This window comes from Phaethon aethereus, assembly GCF_964289735.1.
Source record: "Phaethon aethereus genome assembly, chromosome: 1".
In the NCBI taxonomy this organism is placed as follows: domain Eukaryota; kingdom Metazoa; phylum Chordata; class Aves; order Phaethontiformes; family Phaethontidae; genus Phaethon; species Phaethon aethereus.
This window is the reverse complement of record NC_138575.1, coordinates 161,992,346-162,002,863: the sequence shown is the minus strand read 5'-3', so window position 1 is coordinate 162,002,863 and position 10,518 is coordinate 161,992,346. Positions and strand designations below refer to the sequence as shown.

The window sequence follows — 10,518 nt, the reverse complement described above, 5'->3', positions numbered from 1 at the left end:
TAACTTCCCCACTAAATCTGAGCTCTGTGCATCTCCAAGTACGCTCGCTTTAATTTCAAGTTCTTTCGTTAAATAGATGACTAGGGAAAAGCTTCCATTAATCTATTTATATTTCAAAGGCAAACACATTTCCATATGCTGTAAGAGCACATGTTTATTGAATAGCTGAATGTCCTAATATTGAGAGGTGAACAGGTACATCTCCCATTGTGCTGTATTCAGACACGCATTTCGCAACAGCAGAGCTGCACTGGTTTCCTCAAGGGTAGGCCTATCCTTAATGTTTAAGAGCACACAAAACAACATATTTAAAGATACTAATCAAAGAGGAGTTACAAACCATTGCTCAAACTTACACTCAAAGGTTCAATCTACCTTAAATTCACTTAACCAGAAAGGAAAACCATTACCTCATGACGCTGGCAAGTGTGTCGTGTTGAAGAATATGGCTACAAGAATGAGTAAACATAGACCCATTTCTTTCAACTGTTGTTTCAACTCAGAAGTTTCATAGCTATGTTAGCATGACAGTGTCCTCTGACTGTTACATTATTCAATTAATAATTAAGGCTATTAATATATATAGAATAAGGGCTACCATGGTGATGTGAAGTCCCGCAAGGAGACCTCAGCAGCTTCCAGAATGGTTAGAGAACCTGGATCTTTTTGTACCACGCCAGGTAGATATGCCTATACTTTTAAAATTTTAATACTTTCTGTTCCAAAACTCTTATCTATAGGTAAGTTATCTCACTGTCATGCAAAACAAAATCATCAATTTCTTCATTAAAACCAAGGAAATAATGCTGTCTTAGCTACCAGAATAAGAAGAACCTCAATATAGCCCTGGTGAAACGAACCAAGGTAAACCTCAGAATAATACTGTGGGGGAAAAAGTGCCACCTCATCAACTGTGTGTGTAACTAATGTTACTATTACCAAGAACTACAAAACCTTAAGCCAGCTATCTAGGAGCACTCACAGGAACAGTGGAAATGTCAAAATTCAGACTTTTCAAGAAGCAACTTTTTTCTCGGGAGACAAGTAACAGGACATAGCATACAACACTCAGGCTCAGTTTTGCAGTCTCTCTATCTAATGTTTATCATTTTCGGTAAAGAGATGCACAGATCTAGGCAGCAAGATGAAATACTGAATATAGGGATAATTTTATGCTGCAAGACATTAATTTTAATGATAAAAATAGGCATGATGAAGAAATATTTGCCACTGTCTTAGAGACAACATCTTAATGAGATATTTCAGAATAAATATAATAAAGATTTATTTGTGTGAGCATTCAAACATGTTTAGGTGAAAAAAAGACTGTATCTGAATTTCACTACAAGCTTCACAAATACCTATTACTAAAATTGAACACTACATATAGTTCAGAATTTGCATTGGCACAATTGAAAACTGAAAACATGAAAGAGCTCCTTCTTTAGGAAAAACAATAATTTAAAGCTTTGAGAGACAAGGTGTATTAAATTTAAAACAACCAGAAGTAGTACCATAATTAGAAAGTCACGCTCAGAATATAGATAAAAAGGAATACATACTGGAGAAACAGAATTAAAACTGTGTCTTCGCTGAGGTACGAATAGAAGGTTCCATAGCACAGGATTAACTCTTTCAATGGCAAATCCTTCACGTACAAAAATCAAACCAAGATTCACTTATCACATAATTCAAAATTTACATGTAATAAAGGCAAGGCAATACTCAGTTATGGCCTGTCAAATATTTACCCCACTAACATTATCTACAGAAGCACTTTACCATTTTGTACACAGTGATTCCTTATGCACGTTGAAAGGCTTTCAGTTAAAAAAAGACATTATATACATATCTGTACACAATTCCAACAAACATACTCCATCTCCCAGAGGAATTCTTAAAGCAAGATACCTGAGGTTTCTCAATATCTTCAATTTCTCTATCACAAACCTAAATATACATTTCAGATTTTACAAAAAGACACCTCCATGGAATATGTGCATTATCATTAAAAAAAATTATAGCTTTAAGGAGCTGAAAAAGACTGCCTCCATCTGAGAGACTTGAGTTTCACGCTTGCATGTTTAGGAATGTCCTTCCACCAAAGGACGTTCCAGTGACTGAGGGGCAGAACAGCATTAGGTTGCGCGCCTTCAACACAGACACCTTGGGATCTCTGTTGTCTTAGAAAAGTCGGGAACGGTACGTCAGTAGGATGCAGTACTTCCTCCAGCTAGTGAGTATCTGAAGAGGAAAAGAAACAGTTATTGTTGTGACCTTAGGAGCAGTGTTCTACAACAAGCAGCAACTAAAAGTTATTCCATTTCATGCTGCTGAAGTTCCAGCCTTTTTCCTTGCAGAATGACACCCACCACTGCACATGAACATGTAAAATACACCCTCATTAGAACACAGCTGCTTTTCTAATCAACAGCATCAAGCCATGCTTAAGTGTGTTACTGAGAAGTATATGATGATGTAAGAATTCTATATACTGGAAGCAATACTTTGTGATTCCAACTATCCTACTTCTCAAGTTTACGTCATAAGCATTCCAAAATATTACTGGAGCAGGAAACCTGTATTTCTTGGTCTAAGTAGATTCTTAAATCATCCAAAAAAAGCAGCACAGATTTTAATCACATTAGGCTGTCAATAAACTTTATAAAACATCAGAGATCAAAACTGGAGGGGGAAGGTAAATGGATTCACTCAAGTCATTGGGCAGCTCTTCTGAGGGTCCCAACAAACTCATTCACACAAACTTTGGGAAATCCAGTTTTAACTGATCATAAAGGGAATGAAAATCTCACTAGAAACATGTTGTTGAGGAGCCTTTTCAGTAGTTAGCTATCAAATTGAGAGGATATTGCAAGTGGATAAAATAATGACTTGATGTAATAGAGCATAGTTCTTGTAGTATTCAAACAAGAATTCTGTTCAGAAGCTGACTAGCTCCAAAAATAAGCTGTGTCCATGAGGGATGCCTACTAAGCTATGCGATGGTTCAAACTCCCTTTTCACAGGGGGATCCTGCCATTCATTTCTTTCACTCACTTTCTGGAAGGAGTGCTAGTCACGATCTCATACTAGCTGAGTATCATCCCTGGAATAAGAGGAAGTTCACCCAGATGTGACCCATCAACAAACATTCTCTATGAGTATTTCTCTCTCCTTCACAGAAAATGAAGTGCCTGCCTCCACAGTTACAATAAGACATCATGACCGAGAAAAACAGCAATAGTCCAAGGAAGCAGAACAGAAGGAAAACAAAATGCTGAATAGGTGTACAAAGGGTTCTGAACTCTATCTCCTAGGACAAAAATGATGACTGTTACTGTCGTGACAGGAACAAGTAAGATCATCTCCATTATCCACAAATAAGAGTGCAGTGGAAAGCCTGTCTCCACATGGTCATTTTCAGCTTCAACTGCAGCATCAAAGGTCTTTAGGTTCTCAGTTCCAGGAAGGCCCTGTACCAGGCTGATGGAAATCTGACATTGAAATATTGGGCTGATAAATGACTAGGGTCAGTTTTAGAACCCCTAATGGAAACAAGCTGATGGAAGCTCCAGAAATTCTTTCAAGCCTGCCAGGATCATAGAATCATAGAATAGTTTGGGTTGAAGGAGACCTTTAAAGGTCATCTAGTCCAAGCCCCCTGCAGTGGGCAGGGACATCTTCAACTAGACCAGGTTGCTCAGAGCCCCCTCCAACCTGACCTGGAATGTTGCCAGGGATGGGGCACCTACCACCTCTCTGGGCAGCCTGTGCCAGTGTTTCACCACCCTCAGTGTGAAAAATTTCTTCCTTATGTCTAGTCTAAATCTATCCTCTTTATTTTGAAACTGTTACCCCTTGTCCTATCGCTACAGGCCCTGCTAAAAAGCCTGTCCTCATCTTTCTTAGAAGCCCCCTTTAAGTACTGAAAGGCTGCAATAAGGTCTTCCCGGACCCTTCTCTTGAGGCTGAACAACCTCAACTCTCAGCCTGTCCTCACAAGAGAGGTGTTCCATCCCTCTGATCATTTTTGTGGCCCTCCTCTGGACCCTCTCCAACAGGTCCATGTCTGGCATCAAGGAGTGACCTCTTAGCACTAGAGGTGCTGACTGGGCTTCACATTTAACAACCCAGAAAGCAAGAAACACGACTGTTTGCACATTTCTTGGCATTGATTTCCACTGAATGACAAAGCATGAGCCTGGCAATCCTCTCCTTACTTAACTTCAGAGGCGTTAATTCCTAAACTTTACCAAGCTGTGGTTAGAGAGTAAAACGGAGACACCTGCTCAGCATGATCTTTTTCATGGTAGCAGTTCATGATTAATTACAGCCAAGAGTTTTTTCTGGTACCAAGCAATCCAAGCTGGATGGTGTAGATTCACAAACAGCTGTGGGCTCCTGGATTCAAGGTTGAATTTAAAGACTTCAAGCAATAATTCTGAAATTTATACCCCTGATCTTTTCTTGTGTAGCATTTAGAAGAACAGCAAATTGAGTGTTTGCTAAGAATATATTCCTAACCCAGGGAGTTTATGAAATTTGGCCTTTTGAAGTAATACAAAGCGCTGGCTTTGGAGGTATCACCAAAAGGCCATATAGACTATTTTTAATGAATGAACAAGGAACCACTTACCACATGACTGAAAGAAACACAAACTAACTGGAGTCTATTTATCAAAGTGGGTAAAAGAAATAAAGAGTTACACAGGGCATCATCCGCATCATACATCCAGACACTAAGAAAGCATGAATGTCCCTTATAGGAACTGCAAAGGGGAAAGGCTGTCCAGTCTCATTTGACACACAATATGCACACCAACAGGATGAACATACATATGGGCTATCACTTGAAGCTAGAGATTAGAATGCTGATATGATTAGGTTTTTTTTCTCCTAGGCAAACACAATTGTACAAACTGTAAGCACAAGTGTGGTTTCTTCCCCTCTATTATAAATAGAAATGAATTCTTTCAGTTTAACACTAGTCAAATATTTGTGGAATCGGATCTGCAATTTTCTGTAGCCCTTAATGAAATAGTTTCATTACCTCTGAAGCCTCTGCACAAGGTGTGACACCATGTTATCTGCAATGCCTGGACAAGCCTCTTCAGCTAAATAAATAGCCTTTCTCAATTCTTCTATGGAATCTGTGTTACCACCACACACTTCACTCTTTGCTTTCAACTGAAAGAAAACCAGGAAGAGATATATTAATAAGATATTCATAAATACTACTGTAAACAATACAATGCAGAAGTTTGTTAGGAAGTGAGCGCCAGTGTTTACAATGTCAGGACTTTACTTTCATTATACATCCTCACATCCTGAACACTTTTTTCATCCTGAAGTTAGTCTTTGCAGTAGTTATCAGGATGTCATTCATCTTCACAAGTCTTCAATCATTCACATATCCTTTTCAGTGTGCTCACATTCAAAAATTATGATAAAGTATCCCAAGAAAGATGCACTATTTACCTGTAGCTGTTTGGTTCCAAGATGTGCTACTTATACATACCAATTCAGTATACATACTTGTACACCTGTAGCTTATACATATACACTGCAGGTGCACTTGTGCAAGCACTGTTAGAAAATGTCTTCACCCTGTCAACTCCATCAACAGTACCCTGAGCACTCTCTCATCTTCCCCCTGAAGCAAAGGATCCCATGATTAGGCAGGAACAGAGGGCGCAGAGGGAAGGTCTCAGTGCTTTGCTTACATAGGAGCTGGTATAACATGCCGAGTATGTTATATGAAAAACGCTTTCTGTCTCAGAACTCACTAAAGAACATTCAAAAAGTCTCAGCAGGGTTTGGGAATGAAGGCATGGCCTTCTTTCAGGGACTGGACTTTTCCCAGCATGTTGGACATCCACATTTATAAGTTTCTCTCCACATTTTTCACTACAGCTGCTGTCAAGAGCTGCTTTGCAGCATCTTCTAAGAAGGATGGAATCAAGGTGACTTTCAGAAAAAAAAAAAAAAAGACTGGTAAAAAAAATACTCCAGCTGGAAGCTGACTGTGCTTACGGGTGCTTTAGACCAGAGAGTTTGAATTGTTTACAGAGAACTGAAGAACAGTGAAATATTTTTCTACGTATTTCTCTACAAATTATTCAATTAATTTAAGAGTCATCTCTGAATGCTGGACCTACAGCCAGTCTGCATTTATGCCACTACTGCCAGTAATGAAGAAAGCTTAGCTTCAATGAATGGAAAGTTTGTGCCACTTTCTGGGATATAATGTGGACATGCATACACTTTTGGCCCTACTTAAATATCACAGAAGCAGAGACAACTTCAAATACACCAGGTTGCTCAGAGTCCCGTACAACCTGACCTTCAATGTTGCCAGGGATGGGGCATTTACCATCCCTCTAGGCAAGCTGTGCCAGTAGTTCACCACCCTCATTGTCCAAAATTTCTTCCTTGTATCTAGTCCAAATCTGCCCTCTTTTAGTTTAAAGCCATTACCCCTTGTCCTATCGCTACAGGCCTTGATAAAAAGTCTGTCCCCATCTTTCTTGTAAGCCCCCTTTAAGTACTGGAAGGCTGCAAGAAGGTGTCCCCGGAGCCTTCTCTTCTCCAGGCTCAACAACCCCAACTCTCTCAGCCTGTCCTCACAGGGGAGGTGTTCCACGCTCCGATCATTTTTGTGGCCTTCCTCTGGATCCGCTCCAACAGGTCCATGTCTTTCCTGTGCTGAGGGCTCCAGAGCTGGACGCAGGACTCCAGGTGGAGTCTCACCAGAATGGAGTAGAGGGGCAGGATCACCTCCTTCGACCTGCTGGCCACGCTGCTTTGGATGCAGCCCAGGACACAGTTGGCCTTCTGGGCTGTGAGCGCACATTGCCGGCTCATGTCCAGCTTTTCATCCACCAGTGCTCCCAAGTCCTTCTCGTCAGGGCTGCTCTCTTCATCCCCCAGCCTGTATTGATACTGGGAGTTGCCCGATCCAGGTGCACGACCCTGCACTTGGCCTTGTTGAACCTCATGAGGTTCACATGGGCCCATTCCTCGAATTTATCTGGGTCCCTCTGGATGGCATCCCACTCCTCAGGCATGTCAACCACACCACTCAGCTTGGTGTCATCTGCAAACTTATTGACAGTGCACTCAATCCCACTGTCCATGTCATTGATCAAGATATTCAACAGTGCTGGTCCCAATACGGACCCCTGAGGGATACCACTCATCACCGATTTCCACCTGAACCATTGACCACTACACTCTGGATGAGACCATGCAACCAATTCCTCATCCACCAAACCGTACCAAACCATCCACCCATCAAATCCATCCCCCTCCAATTTAGAGAGATGGATGTTGTGTATAGCACAGGGGATTGTCACGTGGAATAAGCATGATCCCCAGAAAGCAGCAGAAAGCAGAATTAGTAGTTCAAGACGATTTTGAGTTCAGTGTAGTACAAGACATTCCAGAGGGAACAAAATGGCAATGAAGTTCTTCACAGATGTCCAAGCACTAAAGTGGTCTTTCAGGACTTTCTGAAGTGGACTTTCAACAGGTGTTGGGAACTACAGCTAAAGAGTAGCCATTAGCATTGAGGAAAGGTTTTTCTTTAAAAAGGAATCTGAGTTTTGCAAGGCAAAACATAAAGGAAATAATCATTGTTCTAGTTCTACATTTAACGATGGCTTAGAGGTATGTTAGGAGAGTGCCCTGAGAGTAACTCGGATGTCAACAAAAGGATATCAAGAGGACTGTATGTGTACAGCAGCTGAGGTACAACCACAGCAGTAGGAAGGCTTCTGCACTCTTATTTGGCTGCTGCTTGTGTTCTCTTTTCATTACATCCAAGATGCTCAAGAGTGAGATCTTGCATACAAATCATAGGTAACAGGAACACACAAATGCTTTTTCCCAGTAATAACTAACCCTTTCTTAGTCTAAACTGGAAAGCTTGAAGACAAAGTGATAGAAGTAGACAATAGCGGGAACATTACAAAGGGCATCTCTGGATCTTCTGCCTTCAAAAAGGAACTCAGAATGAGTTTACCGACTGTGGTGCTCAGCCAGTATCCTCTGATGAGGAGAAAGAAACCACATCAGGGTCATAAGCTGGTCACTGAAGACCACAAATAACTGAGAAGCATGAGAACTTTGTTCATTTTCAGGGTGTGTTTTGTTTTCTGTTGTTTAGGACTTTTGTTTTGTTTGGGGTTGGGTGTTTTGTTGTGTGTGTTTGTTGTTTTTTTGTTGGGTTTTCTTTAATTGCTTTGTTGAGGTGCACCAAGCTTCAGATTACTACCAGCAACACAGAGAGGCAGGGCCCCATAGCTGAGCAAGCCTCTTCAGCCAAGGCTCCTAAATTGGATGAGAGTTCAACTGAAGGAGGAGGACGCAGAGCACAATCTTCCCCTGTAAGATTACTTAGGGACAGCGTTCATTTTTACACCTGTCTTCTGTGCAAAAAGCTTTGAAGCCTCCGTGATGACAAAAAGCTCGGAATGGCCAGCTTTGTTCTTTCTGGAGGAGTTCCATGGAGTAACTCAGTAATTTAGCTAGCAATAATTCCTGAAGGTGCAGATAGCTGTGGTTTGAATGCTAAACAAATGGAACACTGAAAATGTAACATAAGGCTTCCTCCAGACAGCAGAGACAGTAGCCATGCCCATATGAAAAAGAAAACCCTGCAATGAGATTATCCACCAGAAGTTGGGTGGAAGAGGAATCTAAAGTATGAATCAAACAGCAGATACCAGACCAAGAGTCTTCTCTTGTGAAATGACACAATAAACAAGTGTGTGACAGAAAATTTTTCTGTAGCCTCCAGATGCTATAGAGATGAAAGTAAATGGCAATCTTAATAAGGACTGCAGTGATAAATGTTTGTGTTGCTCCACCAGTGCTAGAGGAATCATATACCCACAGGAATCAGCAAGCATCAATTAAAAGAATGACCTTGAAAATGAAAATGGGAAGCAACACAGGCAAAGAATGACACAGCAACTAGTTAACAATACCATGGGAAGGAAGAACCCAGAGCAGAGATATCTAGAAGACAGGTAATAAAGGGCATGGTGGAAAGAAAAATTAAAAACGAAGAAAGAATAAAAATGGAGGATGGAGCGTGGAAGACAGTGGATGCAGGACCTAGATCATGCTTGGTATTGGAAAAGGAGAAGGAAGACCTAAAGGAGATGCACAGCAACCAGAAAAATGTTTGGAAGATTGAAGGGTAGGGAACTGGAAGAAAATTCTCAAACAGAGGCGAGTGGGTAATATATAAAGAACTGCAATAGAAAATGCAAAAAAATCCTTGTTTGAAGTGTTTCTCCACTTTAAATAGGAGAACGACAGGCTGACTTAATACTGGAGTCTGAATAACAAATACAAAGGTCACCCCTTTAAATAAGTTTAATTGCTTTACTGCACTCAGTATCGTTAATGCAAAATTCTATGATAAACCTCTGAAGCAGGACTTTATTGATTAGGACAAACTTAAGGTAACATCCTTCTATTAGAACAATTTCTCTAACTATTTCTATAACAGTTACAATGACTGAAGTAATTATTTAAATTAAAATGTTTCATATCAAAGCTAGGGTGAGAGGGGAGTTTTTGTTTCTTACAGTTCTATCAATTTTTAAAAATAATCCCATTTTCATAAATATCTGGCTTCCCCTTCATATGATTTTTTTTTAAAGTTGTTTTTAAGTATTTGGAAAAAACAAGTATAAAAAATATAAAATTCAGAATGGGATCAAAATGCAGTTTTCAACACTGAAGTTCAAAAGTTAAGTTCTTGCTGATCTGTTCCACAGCCGTATCTTGGAACACTGAAGAACTTAAAATTTGTAACAGATAAAATGACAGATAAAGAGATAAAGCAGTGTCAAAAAATGGAATGCTGCAATCCAAACATTTACATACCTTTTTGTTTTTCAGGTTCATTGCTTTAGGCTAGCATGGTTGATATTGCTATGCATGTAAGTATTGTTAGAAGTAAAACAAGGATCTCAAAAGTAGACATGCATGAAAGCAAAGGGTACAGCTAAAATAGAAACCTTAGGTGTCATTCATCATATTTTTCTATTTTTCAGTGACATAAATCCTGGAATAGTTAAATTTTAAAGCAATAACTTACCTCTGCAAATAAAGGGGATATAACTGTAGACAGGCATTGGGATAGAGGCCTCTTTGGGATATCCTTTTCCTTTAAAGAAAACAAAATTCTGACTAATTTTATTTCTGAAAAAAGGCATCTTCATTGTATTGTTTCTAATTAAAGAAAAAAAATAGTTCCAACACACTTCACTTTATGAAAAATCTGTTCCTATGTATTTAGAAATATGTAAGATGTTCTACAACAGACTATTCCAAAGTACTGTGGAAAATGGAGGCTGAATTAAAATTTGCGGCTGCAGCACCTGAAATAGATACAAGCTCAAAATAAATTAAAAAACCAAAACCAAACAAAAAAAAAACCAAAACCCAACACAATCCTACTGAGCATGTACTAAATCATAGACATGCTGATATTAACTAGAT

At 39.7% G+C, this 10,518-nt stretch overlaps 1 protein-coding gene across 1 annotated transcript in view; it reads right to left on the bottom strand.

Moving 5' to 3' along the window:
* Nucleotides 1-2,207: 2,207 nt before the first annotated feature.
* The window catches only part of STK24 (serine/threonine kinase 24), a gene marked incomplete at both ends in the record, with an annotated part of 63,806 nt that continues 55,495 nt past the window's right edge, over nt 2,208-10,518 (bottom strand). The window contains 3 exons of the mRNA XM_082015625.1: nt 2,208-2,244; nt 5,051-5,187; nt 10,115-10,183. Of these exons, the coding sequence (XP_081871751.1) occupies nt 2,208-2,244; nt 5,051-5,187; nt 10,115-10,183 (243 nt within the window). The remainder of the gene's footprint in view (nt 2,245-5,050; nt 5,188-10,114; nt 10,184-10,518) is intronic.